The 24,752-nt window shown below is 40.5% G+C and overlaps 1 protein-coding gene across 4 annotated transcripts in view; it reads right to left on the reverse strand.

Annotated features, from left to right (window-relative positions):
* Window positions 1-23,063, reverse strand: part of LOC124593354 (hydroxyacylglutathione hydrolase, mitochondrial) — a 113,165-nt gene extending 90,102 nt beyond the window's left edge. Inside the window, exon 1 of one of the 4 annotated variants that reach the window (XM_047131920.1) lies at window positions 22,621-23,063. In XM_047131920.1, the coding sequence (XP_046987876.1) occupies window positions 22,621-22,690 (70 nt within the window). In that variant the 5' untranslated portion in view covers window positions 22,691-23,063. Of the gene's footprint in view, window positions 1-22,140; window positions 22,246-22,328; window positions 22,581-22,620 lie in introns of those variants that run through there. The other 3 variants (XM_047131921.1, XM_047131923.1, XM_047131922.1) reach the window with 3 other exon arrangements.
* Between the last annotated feature and the right edge of the window lie 1,689 nt (window positions 23,064-24,752).

Consider the following 24,752-nt stretch of genomic DNA (forward strand, 5'->3'; position numbering starts at 1 on the left):
AATTTTGAAAACAAAGTACTGAGAAAATTATATGGACCAGTGAAAGAAAACTAACAGTGGAGAATAAGGAAAAACAGAGAACTCAATTGTACACACTGCCTGACGTCGTAGCAAGTGTGAAAATTAAGAGACTAAGATGGTATGGACATGTGAGAAGGAGGAGGAGAGGGGGAAAACAGGGTAATAAAGGCTGTAATGGATGGAGAAGCTGAAGGAAAGACACCATTAGGACAGCCAAGAATGAGATGGAAGGACAATACCATGGGAGACATGCAGATACTGGGTCTGGGAGATGAAAATGGAGATGACAGAAAAGTGTGGAAGGCTCGAGAGGGTGTGGCGAAGGACCAGCTGCAGTCTGTGTGGCCAGTAAGTAAGTATGTATTCATTCACCTGACCAGAAGTCTTGTTCCTCCTGCAACCGAACTTCACTAATTTCCACTATAATTAACTTTAACCTATCCATCTCCCTTTTTAAATTTTCTAACCTACCTGCCTGATTACGGGATCTGACATTCCACACTCCGATCCTTAGTAGTCACCACCCAGCGATCCAAATGGGGAACTATTTTACCTCCAGGATATTTTACCCAGGAGGATACCATCACCATTCAACCATACAGTAAAGTTACATGTCCTTGGGAAAAATTAAGGCTGTAGTTTCCACTTGCTTTCAGCCGTTCACAGTACCAGCACAGCCAGGCCGTTTTGGTTAATGTTACAAGGTCATACCAGTCAATCATCCACACTGTTGCCCCTGAACTACTGAAAAGGCTGCTGCCCCTTTCCAGGAACCACACGTTTGTCTGGCCTCTCAACAGATACCCCTCTGTCGTGGTTACACCTATGGTACGGTTATCTGTATCGCTGAGGCACACAAGCCTCCCCACAATGGCAAGCTACATGGTTCATGGGGGGAGGCAGCTAGAGAGAGTGATGAGTGGGAATATCAAACCTGTAATGTTCAGAAACAGTATTACTAGTGTCCTGATACATGCAGGTCATTTAAATATCTGGGCATAACATTGCAAAGCAATATGAGGTGGAAAGAGCATTTGAAAACTGTGGAAGGGAAGGCGATTGGTCGACTTCAGTTTATTGAGGCAATTTTAGGAAAGAGTAGTTTACCAGTACAGGAGACCATATATAGGACACTGGTGCAACCTGTTCTTGAGTACTGCTCGAGTGTTTGCGATTTGTACCAGGTCAGACTGAAGGAAGATATCTAAGCAATTCAAAAGTGGCCTGCTAGATTTGTTACCTGTAGGTTCAAACAACATGTGTTACGGAGATGCTTCGGGAACTCAAATGGGAATCCCTGGACGGAAGGCACCATTCTTTTCAAGCAACACTACTGAGAAAATTTAGAGAACCGGCATATGAAGCTGACAGTAGAACGATTCTACTGCTGCCAACATACATTGCACAAAAGGACCATGAAGATAAGATACGAGAAATCAGGGCTTATGCGGAGGCATACTGCAGTCTTTTTCCCTTGCTCTGTTTGTGAGTAGAACAGGAAAGAAAATAAAAAGTAGTTGTACAGAGTACCCTCCACCCCGCACAATGTGGTGGCTTGCGGGGTACCTACATAGATGTCAGAGAATGTGGTGGTCAGAGTGATTACACTCCAAATGAACTGCTACTGGGACACAATTTCTGAATGCCTTTGCATGGGGTGAATACCCTGTCCAAGTGAAGGATATGGTGAGTTGAGTGTTCAGGGTAGCTGAGGATGTGTATTGCACAGTTCAGCAGTCATTGGTGGCAACTGAGCAGTTGAGGAGGAATCAAAGCATCTGCCAGGAGGCTCAGCTTGAGGGATGATAGTTGCAACTCAGAACCAAGAATGGTGCATTAGGTACAGTAGCTGTAATGCTAATTTGGCCACTGATCCATAAAGATGACCACCATAATCCAGTCAAGACAGAATGAGGGCTTTGTAAACATAAAAGAGGGTGGATCAGTTCGCATCCCATGACGTACGACACACAGTGGAGTGCATAGTGTTTCAACTGGCACTTCTTTTTAAGCTGGCAAATATGTGGTAGCCAAGCCAACAGCATAGCAAATAATGGTCCTAAAATGCAAGATGTCTCTTCCAGTATGAGCCATTCATATGAAAATATAGGATGTGGTTGAGCAGTTCTATGTCAGCAGATGTGCATAGCACGTCTTGCCTGTCAGAAACTGGATGCCATAGGTGAGGAACCAGGACCATGTATTCCTTGCAGCAACCCAAAGCAGACACTCAGCAACACTAATGGCTGAAGAAAAGTAGTAAATACATGTCAACATATAGGAATGGTGACAACAGGCCCCACAGCCTCTGCTAGTTTGTTCATTACAATGAGAAAAAGGTTCACACTCACTATGGATGACTGTAGGATTCCATTTTTCCACACACTGTAAGATGGGCTGACTCAAATATGAAATAACTGAAGCTAAAGAAACTCATGGATAAAAACTGGAAAGGACATCTGAAAGCTCTCTCATACAAGGTGGTAAGGATGTGGCAATGCTATCAGGTGTCATATACCTTTCCAAGTCAAAAAGACAGCAATGAGGTGTTGGAAAGTGGCAGAAGTCATCCTTACAGTGAGCTCCAGATGAATTAAGTGGTCAGCTGTGGACCAGACTCACGAAACACTTATAAGGAGTTGGACAAAATACACTATGTGATCAAAAGTATCCGGACACCCCCAAAAACATATTTTTCATATTAGGTGCATTGTGCTGCCACCTAATGCCAGGTACTCCATAACAGTGACCACAGTAGTGATTAGACATAAGAGAGAAGAATGGGGGGCTCCGTTTAACTCACGGACTTCGAACATGGTCAAGTACTTGGGTGTCACTTGTGTCATAGGTCTGTACGCAAGATTTCCACACTCCTAAACACCCTCAAGTCCACTGTTTCCGATGTGGTAGTGAAGTGGAAACATGAAGGGACATGTACAGCACAAAAGCGTACTGGCCGATCTCCTCAATTGGCTGACAGAGACCGGCTGCTCACAAGCCACACATCAAACCGGTAAATGCTAAACGACGCCTTGCTTGGTGTAAGGAGTATAAACATTGGATGATTAAACTGTGGAAAAACAATGTGTGGAGCAATGAATCACAGTACACAATGTGGTGATCCGATGGCAGGGTGCAAGTATGGTGAATGCCCAGTGAATGTCATCTGCCAATGTGTGTAGTGCCAACAGTATGTGTAGTGCCAACAGTAAAATTTGGAGGCAGTGGTGTTATGGTGTGGTCGTGTTTTTCATGGAGGGGGCTTGCACCTCTTTTTTTTTTTTTTTTTGGCACTGTCACAGCACAGGCCTACATTGATGTTTTAGCACCTTCTGCTTCTCACTGTTGAAGAGCAATTCGGGGATGGCGATTGCATCTTTCAACATGATCTAGCACCTTTACAAAATGCGCGGCCTGTGGCGCAGTGGTTACACGATAATAATATCCCTGTAATGGACTGGCCAGTATAGAGTCCTGACCTGAATCTTATGTAACACCTTTGGGCTGTTTTGGAACGCCGGCTTCGTGCCAGGCCTCACCGACCAACATCGATACCTGCCTCAGTGCAGCACTCCGTGAAGAATGGGATACCATTCCCCAAGAAATCTTCCAGCAACTGATTGAACGTATGCCTGCGACAGCGCAAAATGTCATCAAGGCTAAGGGTGGGCCAATGCCATATTGAGTTCCAGCATTACCAATGGAGGGCGCCACGAACTTTTAAGTCATTTTCAGCCAGGTGTCAATATACTTTTCATCACATAGTGTATGCCTCATCTCAAGAGATTAATTAGAGTAGTTACTGGTTCGCCATTCATTTGATCAACTTACATAGAAAAATCTTGAGTCTGGTAAGTCTAAAGCCATTCATCTCATACCAGTTTTTACCTGTGTTGTTCAGGATAGACAATTGTGCTTTTCCTCCACTTGGTTTGGAACTCATGCTGACACCAGATATGGTTAAAGGTTGCAGAAACATCATATCAGTAAGTCACAGATAGGTGGTGTACTATTTGACTGTGACTTCTAACAGGTCCCATTGTTGTTTTATGGCCAGGAGTCAGAGTGCTGAGGAGTTACCATCCACTGTAAGAAGCTTTATGTAGTCCCAGCAACCACGTAGTAAATTACTGGATCTTATCCACAACCCTTATTTTGTAAAGACAGAATGTGCAGGGATGATTTCTGGATGCAGATGCTCGAACAAAATTTGCTACAAAGAGTTCTGCAATAACTGTAGTGTTGGCATTAAAAGTACCACCTGAAAAGATACCAAGAATACTTGTTAGATGGCTGTAGATACAACACACCTTAGCCATCACATGTTACGAAGAGATAAGGTTCCCCATGTAGTGACTTGTCTCCCCCAAATTCCTTCTGGTGTTTACACGATGGTGTGTCGTAACAAGAGAGCCTTTGAAAGGTAGTAAGGTTTTCCACTTAAGGGTGATATTCATGTTGTTTAAGCACCTCATCCATTGTTTGCCTTTGCAATTTCCAGTGTCCACTATGAGACTTGTTTCCAAGGAGTAGCTCCCAAGAAAAGGGGAGGTCATTAATTTTGCTGTTGTTAATATTCTGGTAGTTATATCCTGTAGTACGTCAATATTTCCTTGTGGAGTAGCATCAGATGATAGGGCAGCACTGAACACATGCCAATCAGCTTTCTTATGGGCCCATCACTGTGCATGCTCAGTCAGGTACAGGTCCACAAGTACCAATGTGACACAGCTGATGTATTTTAGGGTCAACTCTTATTTTTGATATAGTTACAGAGATTATGTAGAACAAATGGATATGTTTCTGAGAACCAAGTTTCCTGAAGGGCAACATATACTGCTGGGTAAAATGACAGCATCTGTCAGAGTTCTGATAGGTGGTGAAAATAACTATTGCAGTCGGTGACGGCTGCAGATGTATCCAGGAGTGGTGGGAAGGAGGTGAGAAGATCGCTCACCTTTCAGCTTCTGCATGTACCACCTGTTGAGTGGGAACTACACTGACATGAATTGTTTTGCTTTAGGGCACAAAAAACCAACTGAAGTCATACGTGTCCATGTCAAAACTATAGAACATGGACACAGGGAGGAGTTAAATGACTATATGTCTGCCCCAATAGACAGAATAGGAGACAGCTAAAAACAGGCAAGTGGAAAAAGGGCTAAAAGAAACACCATACAGAAATGGTGGTCCAAAACTAAAAATGAAATGGCCTCCACCATATTGCTTCAGTGGATAAAAAGTAAAATGCGATCAACAGCTCGCGCATCATTTGCTAAAACAGCTGATAAATCAGGTGGCAAACCCATACTGGAACGTACATGGTTTAAAAAAGGGCATTCCATCAGGAAGTGGGAGACAGTTAAAATTCGGGCGCAATGTGTACAAATTGGTGGGGTGACGCCACTTAGCAAATGACAATGGCTAAAAAGGCAGTGCCCAATACGCAGCCGAGTTAAAATAATCTCCTCGCAGCGGGAGGGCCGAGAGGAGGTCATCCAAGGTGCTAGGAGAGGCTTAATAAGCCAAAGCTTATTCCCGTAAAGGGAGGACCATTGGTGATGCTAAAGGGACACCAACTCCTGACAGAGGGCAACGCAGAGATCATCAGAGGGAATACAGGTACTCGCAGGCTGAGGTAAAAGGACTGCAGCTTTGGCAGCAGCATCAGCATCCTCGTTTCCTGGCACACTGACATGACCAGGAACCCACAGAAACATGACACTTTCTCCACCAAGAGTGAGCAAGTGACAGATTTCCTGGACCTGCTGCACTAAGGGATGGGCAGTGTACAGTGCACATACGCTTTGAAGGGCACTAAGTGAGTCTGAGCAGAGGACACAATTGGAAGGCCGTGTCGCCAGATGTACACTGTTGCCTGATACAAGGCGAAGAGCTCGGCTGTAAATACTGGAGAGCCGGAAGCCGATATCAAAAGACAACAGGTGCCAATGACGAAGGCACACCCGACCCCACGGTCAGTCTGAGAGCCATCAGTGAATACAAAGGTAATATCGCGATGTTCCATGCGAAGGTCATGAAACTGAAGGTGATAGACCGAGGCCTCTTCACGAAGCCAAGGTGGTGAAGGTTCACAGCCACCGGGAAAGGTGCAGGTAGTGTGAAGTAAAGCCGCCGTAGCAAGTGGCGAAAGCAGACTCCAGGACGTAACAGAGAAGAGGGACAAGCCCCACACTGACAATCAAAAGAATCATCACAGAAGGAGGTATTCTTTCCTGGCTGGAGGAGAGGAACTGAGGTGCCGGATGCAGGTCCAGCAAAAACTGCATCTGCATTGTGAACCGGTGTGAGCAGTTCTCATTCCCCATCACTCACTTTGCACATGACATGGAAGCACATGATTGACAACTGTCTTACTCACCGTAACATGGACAAAATCTTGCTGAGTGTAGTCAACAGCAAAGTGGCCATGTCATGCAGTTAAGGAAGGAAGGAAGACAGGGTTTAATGTACATTCGACATTGAAATCATTGGAGATTCCTTTCAAAGGAACCATCCAGGCATTTACCTGAAGCGATTTACGGAAAGCACAGAAAATTTAAGTCTGGATGGCCAGATGTGGGCTTGAACCATAGTCCTCTCAAATGCAAGTCTGGTGTGCCAACCATAGTACCACATCGCTCGGTTGCTGTTTGCCTGAGATTCACCTAGTATTACCACAGCGACTGAGTATGATTATGTATAAGGAAGATTAAAGTGATAATTCAATAAGGAATGTTACTGAAAATCATTGATTTCATTATGGAACTATAAATTTGTGGGCAGCTGATGAAATAATGCTTGCATTGTCATGACATTTATTTTGGACAGAACCAATGAAAGGATTTATAATGAGGAATGTGACAACTGACTACTGTCAACACAGTTTATAATTAACAATAAACTTCAGTCCAGCTACACTGTAGGCTCTCTTAACTACTTCAAGCAAATTATCCAACAGGAGTCATTACAGCTGACAATTGAACTGCACTGACCAGAAAGAAGAAGGAAGCACAAGGTGTGGTGATAAGGGTAGCACATTAGACATGCACATACTGCAGATTCGCAGTCTACGTGCAAGTGAACGTGAGCGCACGACATCCGTATTCAGCTGTATCATTAGGAGAGGAATAAGAGATCATCTTTGACAACTTCCGCCAAGCTGTAGGAAGTTTATTCACTGTCTCTCTTGCACGCCACAGCTGCATGCAGACCACTCTACCTGCAGGGCTCTACCCAAGAATGAAGGTGATCTTGTCTCATTGTTGTTGTTGTGGTCTTCAGTCCTGAGACTGATTTGATGCAGCTCTCCATGCTACTCTATCCTGTGCAAGCTTCTTCATCTCCCAGTACCTACTGCAACCTAAATCCTTCTGAATCTGCTTAGTGTATTCATCTCTTGGTCTCCCTCTACGATTTTTACCCTCCACGCTGCCCTCCAATGCTACATTTGTGATCCCTTGATGCCTCAAAACATGTCCTACCAACCGATCCCTTCTTCTAGTCAAGTTGTGCCACAAACTTCTCTTCTCCCCAATCCTATTCAATACCTCCTCATTAGTTATGTGATCTACCCACCTTATCTTCAGCATTCTTCTGTAGCACCACATTTCGAAAGCTTCTATTCTCTTCTTGTCCAAACTATTTATCGTCCATGACTACACTCCATACAAATACTTTCAGAAACGTCTTCCTGACGCTTAAATCTATACTCGATGTTAACAAATTTCTCTTCTTCAGAAACGATTTCCTTGCCATTGCCAGTCTACATTTTATATCCTCTCTACTTCGACCATCATCAGTTATTTAACTCCCTAAATAGCAAAACTCCTTTACTACTTTAAGTGTCATTTCCTAATCTAATTCCCTCAGCATCACCCGATTTAATTTGACTACATTCCATTATCCTCGTTTTGCTTTTGTTGATGTTCATCTTATATCCTCCTTTCAAGACACTGTCCATTCCGTTCAACTGCTCTTCCAAGTCCTTTGCTGTCTCTGACAGAATTACAATGTCATCGGCGAACCTCAAAGTTTTTACTTCTTCTCCATGAATTTTAATACCTACTCCGAATTTTTCTTTTGTTTCCTTTACTGCTTGCTCAATATAGATTGAATAACATCGGGGAGAGGCTACAACCCTGTCTCACTCCTTTCCCAACCACTGCTTCCCTTTCATGCCTCTCGACTCTTATAACTGCCATCTGGTTTCTGTACAAATTGTAAATAGCCTTTCGCTCCCTGTATTTTACCCCTGCCACCTTTAGGATGTGAAAAAGAGTATTCCAGTCAACATTGTCAAAAGCTTTCTCTAAGTCTACAAATGCTAGAAACGTAGGTTTGCCTTTTCTTAATCTTTCTTCTAAGATAAGTCCTAAGGTTAGTATTGCCTCACATGTTCCAACATTTCTACGGAATCCAAACTGATCTTCCCCGAGGTCCGCTTCTACCAGTTTTTCCATTCGTCTGTAAAGAATTCGCGTTAGTATTTTGCAGCTGTGACTTATTAAACTGATAGTTCGGTAATTTTCACATCTGTCAACACCTGCTTTCTTTGGGATTGAAATTATTATATTCTTCTTGAAGTCTGAGGGTATTTCACCTGTCTCATACATCTTGCTCACCAGATGGTAGAGTTTCGTCAGGACTGTCTCTCCCAAGGCCATCAGTAGTTCTAATGGAATGTTGTCTATTCCCGGGACCTTGTTTCGACTCAGGTCTTTCAGTGCTCTGTCAAACTCTTCACGCAGTATCGTATCTCCCATTTCATCTTCATCTACACCCTCTTCCATTTCCATAATATTGTCCTCAAGTGCATCGCCCTTATATAGACCCTCTATATACTCCTTCAACCTTTCTGCCTTCCCTTCTTTGCTTAGAACTGGGTTGCCATCTGAGCTGTTGATATTCATACAAGTGGTTCTATTCTCTCCAAAGGTCTCTTTAATTTTCCTGTAGGCAGTATCTATCTTACCCCTAGTGAGACAAGCCTCTACATCCTTACATTTGTCCTCTAGCCATCCCTGCTTAGCCATTTTGCACTTCCTGTCGGTCTAATTTTTGAGACGTTTGTATTCCTTTTTGTCTGCTTCATTTACTGCATTTTTATATTTTCTCCTTTCATCAATTAAATTCAATATTTCTTCTGTTACCCAAGGATTTCTATTAGCCCTCGTCTTTTTACCTACTTGATCGTCTGCTGCTTTCACAACTTCATCCCTCAGAGCTACCCATTCTTCTTCTACTGTATTTCTTTCCCCCATTCCTGTCAATTGTTCCCTTATGCTCTCCCTGTAACTCTCTACAACCTCTCATTCTTTCAGTTTATCCAGGTCCCATCTCCTTAAATTCCCACCTTTTTGCAGTTTCTTCAGTTTCAATCTGCAGTTCATAACCAAGAGATTGTGGTCAGAATCCATATCTGCCCCTGGAAATGTCTTACAATTTAAAACCTGGTTCCTAAATCTCTGTCTTACCATTATATATTCTATCTGATACCTTTTAGTATCTCCAGGATTCTTCCAGGTATACAACCTTCTTTTATGATTCTTGAACCAAGTGTTAGCTATGATTAAGTTATGCTCTGTGCAAAATTCTACAAGGCGGCTTCCTCTTTCATTTCTTCCCCCCAATCCATATTCACCTACTATGTTTCCTTCTCTCCCTTTTCCTACTGACGAATTCCAGTCACCCATGACTATTAAATTTTCGTCTCCCTTCACTACCTGAATAATTTCTTTTATCTCGTCATACATTTCATCAATTTCTTCATCATCTGCAGAGATAGTTGGCATATAAACTTGTACTACTGTAGTAGGCATGGGCTTTGTGTCTATCTTGACCACAATAATGCGTTCACTATGCTGTTTGTAGTAGCTAACCCGCACTCCTATTTTTTTATTCATTATCAAACCTACTCCTGCATTACCCCTATTTGATTTTGTATTTATAACCCTGTAATCACCTGACCAAAAGTCTTGTTCCTCCTGCCACCGAACTTCACTAATTCCCACTATATCTAACTTTAACCTATCCATTTCCCTTTTTAAATTTTCTAACCTACCTGCCCGATTAAGGGATCTGACATTCCACGCTCTGATCCGTAGAACACCAGTTTTCTTTCTCCTGTTAACGACGTCCTCTTGAGTAGTCCCCGCCCGGATATCCGAATGGGGGACTATTTTAAAATGGCTCTGAGCACTATGGGACTCAACTGCTGTGGTCATAAGTCCCCTAGAACTTAGAACTACTTAAACCTAACTAACCTAAGGACATCACACACATCCATGCCCGAGGCAGGATTCGAACCTGCGACCGTAGCGGTCGTGCGGTTCCAGACTGTAGCGCCTTTAACCGCTCAGGGGGGGGGGGGACTATTTTACCTCCAGAATATTTTACCCAAGAGGACGCCATCATCATTTAATCATAAAGTAAAGCTGCATGTCCTCGGGAAAAATTACGGCTGTAGTTTCCCCTTGCTTTCAGCTGTTCGCAGTACCAGCACAGCAAGGCCGTTTTGGTTAATGTTACAAGGCCAGATCAGTCAATCATCCAGACTGTTGCCCCTGCAACTACTGAAAAGGCTGCTGCCCCTCTTCAGGAACCACATGTTTGTCTGGCCTCTCAACAGATACCCCTCCGTTGTGGTTGCACCTACGGTACGGCTATCTGTATCGCTGAGGCACGCAAGCCTCCCCACCAACGGCAAGGTCCATGGTTCATGGGGGGATCTTGTCTCATAACAAACCAAATTATTCAGATGGCCACCAGTGTCTAACATTGGCAGAGATGTGGATATGTTAATCCTTTCTATAGATGAGGGCCAATTCATCATGCTTGCAAAGTTTGCTGTCATTCAAACTTTATCTAGGCATTCATTTTTTTTTTCTTCAGTTTTTCCCTGCTACAAACATGAACAACAGTCAAGGGTTTTGTACTCCTATATCTTTCCTTCTGTCCTCCTTTAAAATGAGACTGTTCTAATACCAACAGGAATGTTGCTCTCCGCAGTTGATACATATTGGCAGTGGGTTGTACGGAATGCTCTCATGCAGCAGCTGTTCACAGTCTTCACAGAAGCCATAAAAACAACACACAAATATTTAAACCTTTACTTTGATCTTTTCAGGCAATACACTGCCTTTGAAAGTCAAAATAAAAAGAGCTAGTTATATTACTGAGCTTCTGAAAGACGAGCAGTGCCGATGACTGAGTAGAAGTCACCATTTTAGTCAGGACCGGGGCACTACGCAATTTGCTTATTGATATTAATTCCCTGAATTTTTGCTCAGTTTTCTGCTAAAAAAGAGCTCAACACCAACTCGGGTACAAATCAAGTATTGAGGGCATTTCTCACCCTATAGTGCAGTGGGTGTCTTATGTGTTAACCATTGCACACAGTCCCCATGCCCCATAGTTAAAAGGAACATACTCCTTGGCATGCATGCTTGCAATGTTTTCAGCTCTGGTGCCAATAATGCATTCCCTGCATTGTAAGGGGGGCTATGACTGGGTGAGGAAACATAATATCCCCTCTCCCTCCCTGTGGACTGGCTACTACATTAGGTTTTGGGCACCTAATTCAATCCAATAACGTAAAAAGTGCTTAGGACAGGATTGTACAGCACATGGAACATGTGTCTTGTTAGGTGACCTTCCATGCACTACTCTAAAAGTTTGAAAGAGTGGAGGTCAAACCTGGAAATGAGGACCAAACATGAGTGAGGGAAGTAAGTCTGGGAAAACAGATGGAAGTCAGAACAAAAAGGTAGTCAGAAAGAAGGACGGCAACACAGGAAACAAAAGAGAACTACAATGATTTTGGAATTGTGTGCTTGTCAAGCACGTACTCTCAAAACAAATGTGAGCAACTGGGAAGGGGTTGATGTTTAGGTAACTGACAACATCATGAAACAGTCATCTGATAACTAAGTCAATTTGAAACTTAATGTGCCCAGACTCTTCCACGTGTCCAATTTAAAACTTCTTCCATCTTAAACTCAATAGTAACTTTCTGATCATGCAGACGTAAGTCAATAAACGTCCTCCCTTTAATTCCCCCCCCCCCCCCCCCCCAAAGCATACTCATCGTAAATTAATTGTTCCCACCAACGCATTTTCAAAGGAAGATGATCTCATTTGGAATAAAAGTCTGCATGATCTAATGAAAAAAATGGCTATCTGACACTGTGCAGAAAGGGAAAAAAACTGCAACATATGTTGCCTCACAAAATAAAATTATTAAAACATTATCTGGTATCGTACTTGCTGCAAAGAGAGAGGTGAAACAGACTTTGGGGAGTGGAAGGTGTGGGGTAGTGGTAGTGGTAGTGGTAGTGGTGGCAGCAGCATTGTTGGGGATGGGGACAAAAGCAGCGGTAAGATATACGAGGGCCGTTCAGAAAGTAACCTCCGGTTGATTTAAAAAAAAACACCAAGTTAAATAAAAATATTTTAATATATACATCTTACAACTACATCTTTGCACTATTTTTCTACATAGTCTCCATAGCGATTGAGGCACTTATCGTATCTCTTCACAAGCTTTGAAATTCCTTCTGCATAAAAATCACCCGCTTGTGCCTGGAGCCAGCCTGTGACCGCATCTTTGAGCTCTTCGTCGTCATCAAACTGCTGTGACCTGAGCCATTTCTTCAAATGCATGAAGAGGTGATAATCACTTGGCGCCAGGTCTGGGCTGTAAGGTGGATGGTTGATAACGTCCCACTTGAAGGACTCAAGAAGGGCCGTTGTTCTGCGAGCAGAGTGAGGACGGGCGTTATCGTGCAAAAAAACGATACCGGAAGTCAGCATACCACGGCGTTTGTTCTGTATAGCCCGTCGTAACTTTTTTATTATTTCACAGTACACGTCTTGATTAATGGTCGTACCACGTTCCATCAATTCAACCAACAACACCCCTTTGGCATCCCAAAACACCGTTGCCATCAGTTTTCTGGCAGAAAAATCTTGCGAGGCTTTTCTTGGTTTGGTAGGCGAATTTGAATGTGCCCACATCTTTGATTGTTCTTTTGTCTCAGGGTTCACGTACTTAATCCAGGTTTCGTCACCGGTCACGATTCTGTTTAACAATGGTTCTCCTTCGTCCTCATAACGTGACAGAAAGTCTAATGCAGAGGCCATTCTTTGAGTTTTGTGGTGGTCGGTAAGAATTTTGGGCACCCATCGTGCACAGAACTTACGGTAACCCAATCTTGCTGTCACTATCTCGTACAAGAGAGTCTTAGAAATCTGTGGAAAACCAGTAGACAACTCCGACATTGAGAAACGTCGATTTTCACGAACTTTTGCATCAACTGTCTGAACGAGTTCGTCAGTCACCAATGATGGTCTACCACTCCTCTCTTCATCATGAACATTTTCTCGTCCACTTTTAAATAAACGTACCCATTCACGGACAACTCCTTCACTCATAACTCTTGGTCCGTACACGGCACAAAGCTCATGATGAATAGCTGCTGCAGAATATCCTTTGGCTGTAAAAAACCTTATGACAGCACGCACTTCACATTTGGCGGGGTTTTCTATTGCAGCACACATTTCAAACTGCCACAAAAACTAAACTAGCGCAGGTACGACGTTCACTCGACCACGGCTTGATGCCGACTGACCTGTTGAGTGCGTGAACGCACAGATGGCGTCGCTGCTCCCCCCACAACCCGCACTGTAACCAATCGGAGGTTACTTTCTGAACCGCCCTCGTAGATGTACAGGGATGGGTTGACAGACATAGTAAAACCTTGGACTGAACCATCTAATGCAAACATTTTTGAAGATAATCTGGACTGGATTTTCCTGGTATCCAGATTCTTTCAATTGGTTACCTTTCAAAAACATATTCACATTTTCGTCTTTTAGACACGTAGTAAACCTAAATTACAGAATCTTCCACAACATCTGAATTTACTTTGACATATAACATTTATCTGTTACCATCTGTTTTCATCACAGCTATCTTGATGCAGACGAGACTGTCACACGCCCACTTCAAATCCACAAACAGCAGTACTTGGATATTATTAACTGACTTTTTTCCGCCACAAGAAATCTTCTCTCCCTACAGTTTTATCTTTCCTGCTGACAATTTAATTATATAAATACACCAGTGGTAGACGGTCCTGATGGTCTAGCTGTAAAGCAGGTGAGAGGAAACTGAATGGAAACTGGGATTGGATCCTGGCTGGACAACAGAAATTTTCAGTATGCCTTTAATCTAACCTTTACCTCTCAATGATGAGAGGAGTCACCAGGTTTGAATTCCATGTTAAACGGGGGATATCCTTTCCGTAGTTGGATGAATGAAGTCGATTAGGGACATGCAATCACCAAGGTGGCATCCAATTGAAAGACTTGCACCCTGCCACCGCGCCACATGTAATTATTATTACTATTAGTCTCATTACTGCCTTTATGTCTATTACCCAAACATAATCATTCACAAGTCTGTTATCTTTATCAAGGTCTATAACTAACTATATCAAAAGAAGACTTTGGAAATCTATAAGATTATAAGGAGACATAATTGGCTGGCCAGTACCTACCTTCAGAAAGAGAAATCTCAGTATTGCATGACAGAGTGATTTGGAAGTACATTGCAGAGCACTCAGACCACACTCGGATGGGCTGAACTGTTGTACTTTTAAATTTGTCCATCAACAATATCCATGACAACATGAAGTTCACAATGGAGATAGAAACAGATGGTACCTCGACATCCTCATCAGCCATAAAGAAAATGAATGTCTCAGCCACAGTGATACCACGAACCCATCCAAACGGACTGATATCTGCATGTTAACAGCTATAACCATACATCAACAAACATTCTGTTCTGAGGACCTTGATGAAACAAGAGGAAGGTGGAAACCTGCCAAAGGAACTGAGCCATTTACAGAAAGTATTCAAGGAAAATGGCTACAAGAGCCACCAAATTTCGCAAGGTATCTTTCCGAAAACACATAAGCAGAAGGACCCGAGGAGGACTCTAAGAAACTTGTGTTTTTGCCATTCTGTGGCTCAGGAACAGGAAAATTTAGCCAGCTACTAAATAGGCATAAAATCATTTCAGTTTTTAGGGATCTAGCAAAAATCTGGCTACTTGTGAGACCTGTGAAAGACGGCATAGGTCTCAGAATACCATGTACATCTGGAGAGTTTTATGTCAAACAGACTGTGTGCACTATCGAACAGCGCAGTGTAGAACACTAGAATGCTCTAATTGTTGGTACCCTGAGAAATCAGCGGTAACAGGGAATGCTCTAGAAAACAGGCATCACATTGCATTCAATGAGTCACCTGTTACTGGGCTGCTGTAATAAAAGAAGCAATTGAGATAAAAATTTGAGACAACACCCTCAATAAAGATGGCAGCCTGTGGTTAAGCACAGGCTGACACACAGCCATTCAAAGTTTAGTTCTCATGTGTCCTTGAGCCTCTGAATATATAGACAATTATCTATGTACTCAGTAGACCTCTGGATAGTGTTGCAGGTGTAAATCTCCGACCAGAACTACTCGCTGCCAGCTATTCCAATTTCCGATTGCAGACCACTCTGTTTACAAAACTTTAAGTTTGTTAGAAACTCAATCACTGGAGACAAGGGAGGAGACTCAATCACTGCTTTTATTTGTCAGTGCAAAATAATGTATAATGATTTTTTTGAAAAGATTTTAAATTTAGTATATAGAAGAGTAACTGGTAGGCTCCTGAAAATCTACTGTGAATTAAGACACTTACAAGCAAATTTGAGTTTCAATCCATCCTTGATGATTTTGCTGCTCGTGGATGATTACTGTAGAATCATTGTACCACTGGGGAAACACTAATGATGTGGAGCTAACTGCCCAAAATACTTTAAACAATGCTCATTCTGCCTCTAGGCTTTACTTGTTACTGGAAGCTCTTGGTCTCGGAATAAAGACTGGGTAAGGACTTTGTTCCAACCCCTTCATTCTCTAACAGAACACAGTTCATGAGAGATTTATCAATGTAGGTGTTTAAAAAACCATTCCTTACACATATATACCCGACCTACCAGTAGCTGAAAATTTTGATTTTATATAAGCTGCACAGAATAACTGTATGATGAGAAGTGTCTTCATAGATATTGTTCTCTTGTACCTTAGGTGTGAAGAAGTGCCACCTTTTCACCAGTTTGAAGTCCATTAATTTTGTAAACTGTATCAAGGCTACCAATGAATTTTTGGGTAATATACTGTAGACATGTAGGTGTGGTTGAGAGCTGTGCTGTGAAGGTCAATTAAAATAAAAAAGTTGGAACATTTATTGGCGAGGACCTTTGATTATATCTTCTTACGGTAGGCATTACACAATTCACTATAAAATCACTTACTTGACACAGAAAACAGTATTGAGATAAGATGAACCACAACATTACGGAAAACCAGTTGTATTTGTGGAGTTGTTTGTAGATATTAATCCTTGTAGAAGTAAACTTTATCAGACAATGATAAAAATAAATTGCATATATAAGTCTGCAATCATGTTTACATATTTTATCCCAATTTCCACCATGGTTTCATTTGATTCTAGTTACATTGCATGTTTTGCCATACAGCCATCACCACATACAAACAGAAGCAGTAGTCAAAGCATGGTCTCGAATCAAACACTAGTTTGTGACATGGATGGTACAGTATCTGCTGAAGATATGCAGTGAACAGAGTTCTCAACAGCTGTATTAAAATAATACTTCTGTAATTGAAACTAAATAAACAGAGCGTTTCACTCCAGAAGGCAAAAGCTAACAAAAGACTTCTCAAAAAGAAAATATTAATTGCTACGTAATGGCACACTGTTCAATTTCACAATATGGTTCAAAGGTCTGTAGTTCAATCTCTGCCAGTCCCATGATTTTTTCTGTCTGTTGTTGCTTCTTTCACCTTTGGAAATAAGTTGTGTAAGTGAAAAATATCTGGATGCACCGTAGTTCACAGTCCACCTAAAGCTGTAGGTCCCTCTGTAGCTGGCAGAGAAACTTACACTCACTAGCCTGCGAACGACAAGATAAAACCATCTCTAAAACAACCACGACTAGTGAAGCACTGTGGTGGTTAACCCAAACTCTGGGTTGAAGACAGCTTTATGTTTTTTAATAACTTGTGACGAAGCAGGCCGGGATCTCTTCACTTCCTTTCGTTTTACCATCCGCCTCCTTAAATCCATTTTTGCCTCATCACCATTAACATGCATGAGTATAATCTGCATTTCCATAGGAGTGAGTGAGTTTGGCCCTCAGTATTTTAAGGAATATAGCACCATGTCTAATTTTGTGCTTAGTTTTGTCTATGTAATTAATTTCCTAATTCATTTCAACCATCACTAGTTAATACGTTTGTTATAGGGTGTTATAGGTTCGCCGATGACATTGTAATTCTGTCAGAGACAGCAAAGGACTTGGAAGAGCAGATGAACGGAATGGATGGTGTCTTGAAGGGAGGATATAAGATGAACAACAACAAAAGCAAAACGAGGATAATGGAATGTAGTCGAATTAAGTCAGATGATGCTGAGGGAATTAGGTTAGGAAATGAGACACTTAAAGTAGTAAAGGAGTTTTGCTATTTGGGGAGCAAAATAACTGATGATGGTCGAAGTAGAGAGGATATAAAATGTAGACTGGCAATGGCAAGGAAAGCGTTTCTGAAAAAGAGAAATTTGTTAACATCGAGTATAGATTTAAGTGTCAGGAAGTCATTTCTGAAAGTATTTGTATGGAGTGTAGCCATGTATGGAAGTGAAACATGGACGGTAAATAGTTTGGACAAGAAGAGAATAGAAGCTTTCGAAATGTGGTGCTACAGAAGAATGCTGAAGATTAGATGGGTAGATCACATAACTAATGAGGAAGTATTGAATAGGATTGGGGAGAAAAGAAGTTTGTGGCACAACTTGACCAGAAGAAGGGATCGGTTGGTAGGACATGTTCTGAGGCATCAAGGGATCACCAATTTAGTATTGGAGGGCAGCATGGAGGGTAAAAATCGTAGGGGGAGACCAAGAGATGAATACACTATGCAGATTCAGAAGGATGTAGGTTGCAGTAGGTACTGGGAGATGAAGAAGCTTGCACAGGATAGAGTAGCATGGAGAGCTGCATCAAACCAGTCTCATGACTGAAGACCACAACAACAACAACATAGGGTGAAATCAGTAATTGTTTCAAGACTTAGATTCTATTGTCAACTTATAAGCAAATATAAATTCTTTAATAATTATAAACATTTGGAAGAACTACTAGAATTCTTAGAGTATTTATTTGACTTTATTAAAAACATATTAGCAAAGCCAGCCCTTACTTAATTTTAAAATAATTACCAGTTTTGTCAAAAGTATTGCTTGTATAACTATATCTGTCGATTTCATTATGTAAACAAATAATTCCGCCTAACATTTGTGATAGAAGGAAATATTAAAAAGGAGGATTTTTGCGGTGTATTCAATTAATTGAATGAGTTATGTTTTAATTGTAATTTCTGTAACTTAAACATCGAACAATGTATAGTATCAGTGCCTATTGAAGTGAGGGTATATGAAGGACCGATTTTTGGTACCGAGACAGTCAGCCCATGGCCAATTTTCAGACGGTAATTGTGCTGGCCATATAATTGTGTAATATCGGGTTTGTTAACAGTGAAAGTAAAGAACTGTGAAACGCCATTGTGCAACTGTTGATTACATCATTTACCGTAGCCAGTGTTGAACTTCCACCCCCACCCCCCAATTTTTCAGCCAGTATATCAATACAGTACATTGACACCGAGGACTCATCGAAGGAATAAAGCAGGGAAACGTCACAAACTGACTGCAGAAAAAAAGCCACTGACACAGACTACTCTTGTAGTATTACAATACCAAATGTATTGGAAAATGGATATGAATATATCCAGTGACATAAGTTTCCAACACAATCAAGGATTAGGAACAATTTAATGGTTCTCTGCAATCCAAACAGACCTCAACTAAATTGTAATGATCACAAGTTTGTTTTTAGAAAACTGATGCTTGTTCATAATGATACTGACTTCAGAAACTTATGACTCTTTCTTTTTGCTTTCCTCGATTGTGACAGCAGATTTTATATAACTAGCTCTGCAGATGATAAATTTGAACAAGTATGCGAAGATATAAAAGATGATGGAAATTTAATTGTTGTGGAGAACAGGAATTCAACTGTAGAAAAAGGGAGAGTAGGAAGAATATTAAGAGACTATGAAGTGGGGGAAAGGAATGGCAGATGAAACCACGTAATACACATTTGCATGGAGCATAATTTAGTAATTGCTAAAATTTGCTTTAGGAAGGTGGTTGTAAATGCGAGAGAAATCAGGAGGCACCAAAAGGCAACAGCTAGGCCTAGGTTATATAGTAGTAAGGCAGAAACATTGTAACCTGATTTTAAAGCATAAAACATTTAAGGTTACAGGTGTCAGCTGATAATTTACTGGTTTTGAGCTACTTACTACCAAATGACGAGCTATTTAATCAAAGAGAGAAAAATTTATGGCACAACTTTACTAGAAGAAGAAAGAGGGAGGGAGGGAGGGAATCTACATCATCATTTGGCGATTTGAACTAGGCTACTGTGCTCCTGAATGTAGGTCCAACATCACCTCGCTTTGTAGTCCTGTAACAGGCGTGATACCAGTCTGACAATAAAGCAGAACTTGAGGAAAACATAACATTTAAAACATAGATCTAATGTTAAAGCTCGTGGAGTGCTTACCGGTAACATCTTCAACTGGAAATGATATGCCACAGACTACATTATGTGTTTCATGTTCATATCAAAACAACTACAGGTTTTGTGATGAATAATAAACTTAATTTACTTTGCATATACTCAATTTTTATTATGTGACATTATTATTTTGTTGTCACAATATGGTTAGATTAGGCATTCCTGATCACAAAATGTGCATTTGGGAATACATATGCACTGAACAGCCTTCAGTTACCTGTAATCAACTGTTTAAGCTTGTGAACATCTGATGATGGGTTCCTCTCACCTTCAACTCTGAGTGACCAGTTCTCTCTCCTCCACCCAACTTCTGGTAAAAATATGTATTAGAGTACCCTTGCATTTTTCAGTATGGCGTGCATGTAAACAGTAAGCTTCACTAACGGTCAATTTTCTATCATACTCCGATTTTCTGTTTTCATGAGTTAGCTTCATCAACTCACAACCAAATTGTCAACTTCCAACCTAATCTAGACCTTTGGCTACACTACAGATGAATCTGTCACCACAACCAAGATTTCAGGGGAGGTTCAATATGTAACTTTAGCCCAACTTCTGACAATCCAATCTCATATCCTTCCTGAAGAAGGAATGTGTGCTTGCTACAGCTAGGAGCATTATTTATACTTTAGGTGCTTCATGAAAGACTACTGAGAGTTGCACCTCATTGAAAGTAAGTACTGGACAAATCTCTATAGGTATTCACCACACATTTACTCATTCATGAACCTTATTATCAACTGTTCAGAATCTGAAAACAATGACAGCAATCCTAAACAGAACCTCAAGAATAAAAATTACTTCTACTGCCAAGTTCTTAAGTGTCTTGCACAGAAAGAGGCTAATACGCAGTGATAAAAATATCCCACAACTTTTCTAGAGTGTGTGTGAGAGAGAGAGAGAGAGAGAGAGAGAGAGAGAGAGAGAGAGAGAGAGAGAGAGAGAGAGAGAGAGAGAGAGGGGGGGGGGGGGGGAGTTATTACTTCTAGCAGCTACTCATAAACCTTTTTTTTACTCTTTCCAATCCATCTTCCTGGGGCAAAAATATGAACATCTTTAATACTGGAAGTACATACAATTCACACTACCTGATATGACACATTCATTGGAAAATGTGAAGGGTCTAAGATATTTTTTTACATTATTCTTAAGTATTAAAACTGCTACTACTCCTCAACTGCAAAAACAATTTTTCAGTTCCATAGAGTCTTACTGTTCTTTTGGGCTTAGTGCACTTTGACAACAATTTGTGTTTCACAATACTGAGTATGGGACTAAAGCGTTACAGAAATAATTACTATAAGAGCCTAACATGGAATCAATAAGGGAAGACAATGTGCTTATTACACTTCTACCAGTTATTTGGAATCCAGGAAAACAACGTTATTCACTTTTATAATATAATAACTATTCAAGACTCATATAAGCATTGGACATAATAAAGTGAGACTTTCAGAGGCAAAATAAAGTGTAGAAGAGCAGTACCTACTGTTATGTATGTAATTACAAATATCCCACACCAATAATATTAGAATAAGATTTAATTAAACCAAGAATTCAGCCAACAAACCATGTAACTTGTTTTGTTAATGTATTATGAATGAAAACAGCTGGCCAATTTATCATAAGCAGCTCATATGATATTCAATATGTTGGCAACCAATTTTGATATATATTTGGTATGGATAGAAACAAATTATAGCCATTGTGATGTAGTTAAAATGAGTAAAAACAATTCTGAGAATTTGGTCTCCCCATGCAGCAATTCACTGCTCGCCAATACATGATGATCATGTGTTTAAAGGAACTAAGCTTTGGGTCATCAGTCTCACTCGACAGTACAACTACTGAAGAAATAGTCTACATGTTTTGACCGTCATACACAAGAAAATGATACCCCACAGTTTTCTGTAGGGCAATCTTGTATCAACAGTCTACCTAACTATTTCTGTTGAACCAGATGCAAAAGCAACTTGAGATTGATCTCAGCACAGCGTGTAACTTCATTCAACGAAATTATTTACTGTCGACTGTATTCCATACATTAAAACTGTTTACATCCAGTTATAAATAATTCTTGTATTTAATCGTTGTTCATCATTTAATTGTGGCGCACATTTAATAAGCTGAATTAATCTGCTTGTGACAGACCATTAAAAAAATTTCATCGTCTATAAATTTAATATTGTTGATATGTAAATTCATACCAAGATAATTTTGCCCTTACATTTTTTGATGAAATGACTACTTGCAAACTGAACGTATTTTAGCATTGAAAGTCAATATTCAAAAGCGAGTAACTGTACGAATTACGAATGTGTACTTTAAACATTACCACCTCGATCGAACGATGTAGGCCCCTAATTCACTTCATATCTAGTAGCACCTCCAACTACAGAGCATGAAAGATCTGTACGAAGACTGATTTTTTTGTCATAACAGAAGAATGTCACTACTAAACAGACTTAGACCACTGCGCGGAACGGAAATTATATACAAATTATAATTTATATAAAAGCACATTACGTGAAAGTCCTAACGCAGGTAGTCCAATTTTAATAACGTTCTTCAACGCAAACATATCCTGTTTCGAAACTAAGCCGGTGAGCAATGAAAATTATCTAGCTTACACAAGTAATCCGTTGCGAGATAATCCTTGATAGCAGAAAATCAGTATCAGAAAGCACTCCTTCAATCAAATAACTACTAGTCGCAATCAATCAATATCATCGTCGTATCCTCAAGCCAGTCAGCACGACAGTAGTCGGCACCAAGTCGTACCAACTATGGTACCTTAGCTTTAAGGAATTTGACTCACCTTTAAAGTAAGCTGCCGTAAGATTTGTAACAACTCCTGTTGGCAAGAACCGTACAATGTTATTGAACATTGCTCCACGAACGCAAAAAGGTGGGAGACGCTTTTGCAAACATGAACTGCGAACAACTATTCGAAAAATGACCACAGGACATAAATTTCATAAACCATTACCGCCGTGATAACAGGTGTAAACATTCAAGATTGCAACAACGCTCCTACGAAACACGCAAGCACGCTAAACTGCTTGCAGGGTCACTTTCTTCTTCGCTGTTTTCATAACCTTGAATGTCTAATGTGAAATTTCATTCTGACTCATGAAAGTTCGCGCTCGTCTACGCAAAGCACACACATCATTCGGTAACATTTTGTTCGATATCTGAATGGTTTAGTCGTTAGAACAAAACAGATGTTTGTTGAACGAAAACGAATTTCACTCTGTTCAGATTGTGCAGATATAGCTGACGTTAAGCTACTTTCATACAGGCAAAAAAAAAAAAATCGGAAGTAGTAGGAATTGAAATAAATTCGTTAGACAAAGCAAGTTAACGGTTCACGATGAAAAGAAAGATACAACGTGAATGATTCATGTCTCAACATGGAAAGCAATACATCAAAATCGATTTGGCAGGTTATAAACAACAGCATACGGAAATGTAAAACTAAAACCCATAACTTCAGACGAGAGAGTAAAGTGACAGAAGATGCTCAACAGATTGCCAATACATTTAATAAATATTATGTTGTCATAGTAACAATCCTAATTTAAAGTATGTGCAACTGAAACACTAAAAACATAAAAATGTCAACTAGTGAAAAGACACCCAGGAACAGAAACTGAAGTGAGAAATATTATTAATAAATTAAAAAACAAAACAGCTAGTGGTACTGAAAGAATTCCAGGCACGGTGATCAAATTTAGTTCCACCAGTTTAGATACTGAGCTATCTAACATTATTTAATATTTCTTTCTGAACAGGGATGTTTCCGTCAAAACTAAACTTATCCATAATAAAGCCATTCTTCGAAAAGGGTAGTGCAGCTGAAATAAATAATTGCAGACTAGTGCCATTATTGACTGGTTTCTCTAAGATAGGTGAGGAGTAATGTACAGCTTCATGAATAAAATAAAATATTGACTAATGCTCAAAATGGGTTTAGAAAAGAACAGACCAACAGAAACAGCAGTCTCAGTTCATGAAAATAGCCCAAAATGTCTTGTATATGAATGAATCAAGCTGTGGGATATTCTTCGATTAAATATTTGATCTAATCAGCCATGACTTACTGCTTATGGAGCTAGGTTGTTACAGGGTCCAGGGACTGGCCTTCAAATTGTTCAAGTCTTATTCATCTGATAGACAACGGAGAATCATGAAGGCAAATTGCAACGAAACTAGCTATGGAGTGTCCCAGGTTTCCGTGTTAGGCCCTTGTTCTTGGTATACATAAATGATTTACCAAACCGTCCACACATACAGTGATGTTCGCCAACAATGCAAGCATTTTTATAAAAGGATGCACTGATTATGATCTACAATAGAATGTCTTTAAGATAGTAAATGAGGCAGGAAAACAGCTTTAAGGATAAGGCTTTAGTCATAAATACAAAAATATGTATGGATGAATTTTTGCAATATTAGACAACAGTTAGTAGCACAAAAACTGAGTTAGGGAACTACGCTGTTGCACACATTTCATACACCATATTTCTAGACATGTAGGTGGATGAGCACTTGAGATGGGAGAAGCATATAGAAATTTTGAATGAAAAACTAAGTAAATGCTGTTACGTGCTAAGAATGCTTCAGGACTGTTGCAGCATTGAATCATTGATGTGTGACTTTTATGCTTATATCAACAGCTTGCTTAGATATGGTGTGATCTGAGGAACACAGGTATGGCAGAACAAACTTTCAAACAGGGGCTATTGGAGTAATGTAAGAAGTTCCCTGGAGAGGATAATATAAGGAATTCCCTGAAGAGGGCAATGAAGGGAAATATTTAAAAATTTTAAAATAATTACACTACCCAAATGTGTGCTATCTGAAAAATCATCCGGAATTTTCGGTATTGAACAATCAGGTTCATAACTACAAACAAGAAACAGAAATGATTTTCACAAACACACTCAC

Source organism: Schistocerca americana, chromosome 2 (genome assembly GCF_021461395.2).
Source record: "Schistocerca americana isolate TAMUIC-IGC-003095 chromosome 2, iqSchAmer2.1, whole genome shotgun sequence".
Classification (NCBI taxonomy): Eukaryota; Metazoa; Arthropoda; class Insecta; order Orthoptera; family Acrididae; genus Schistocerca; species Schistocerca americana.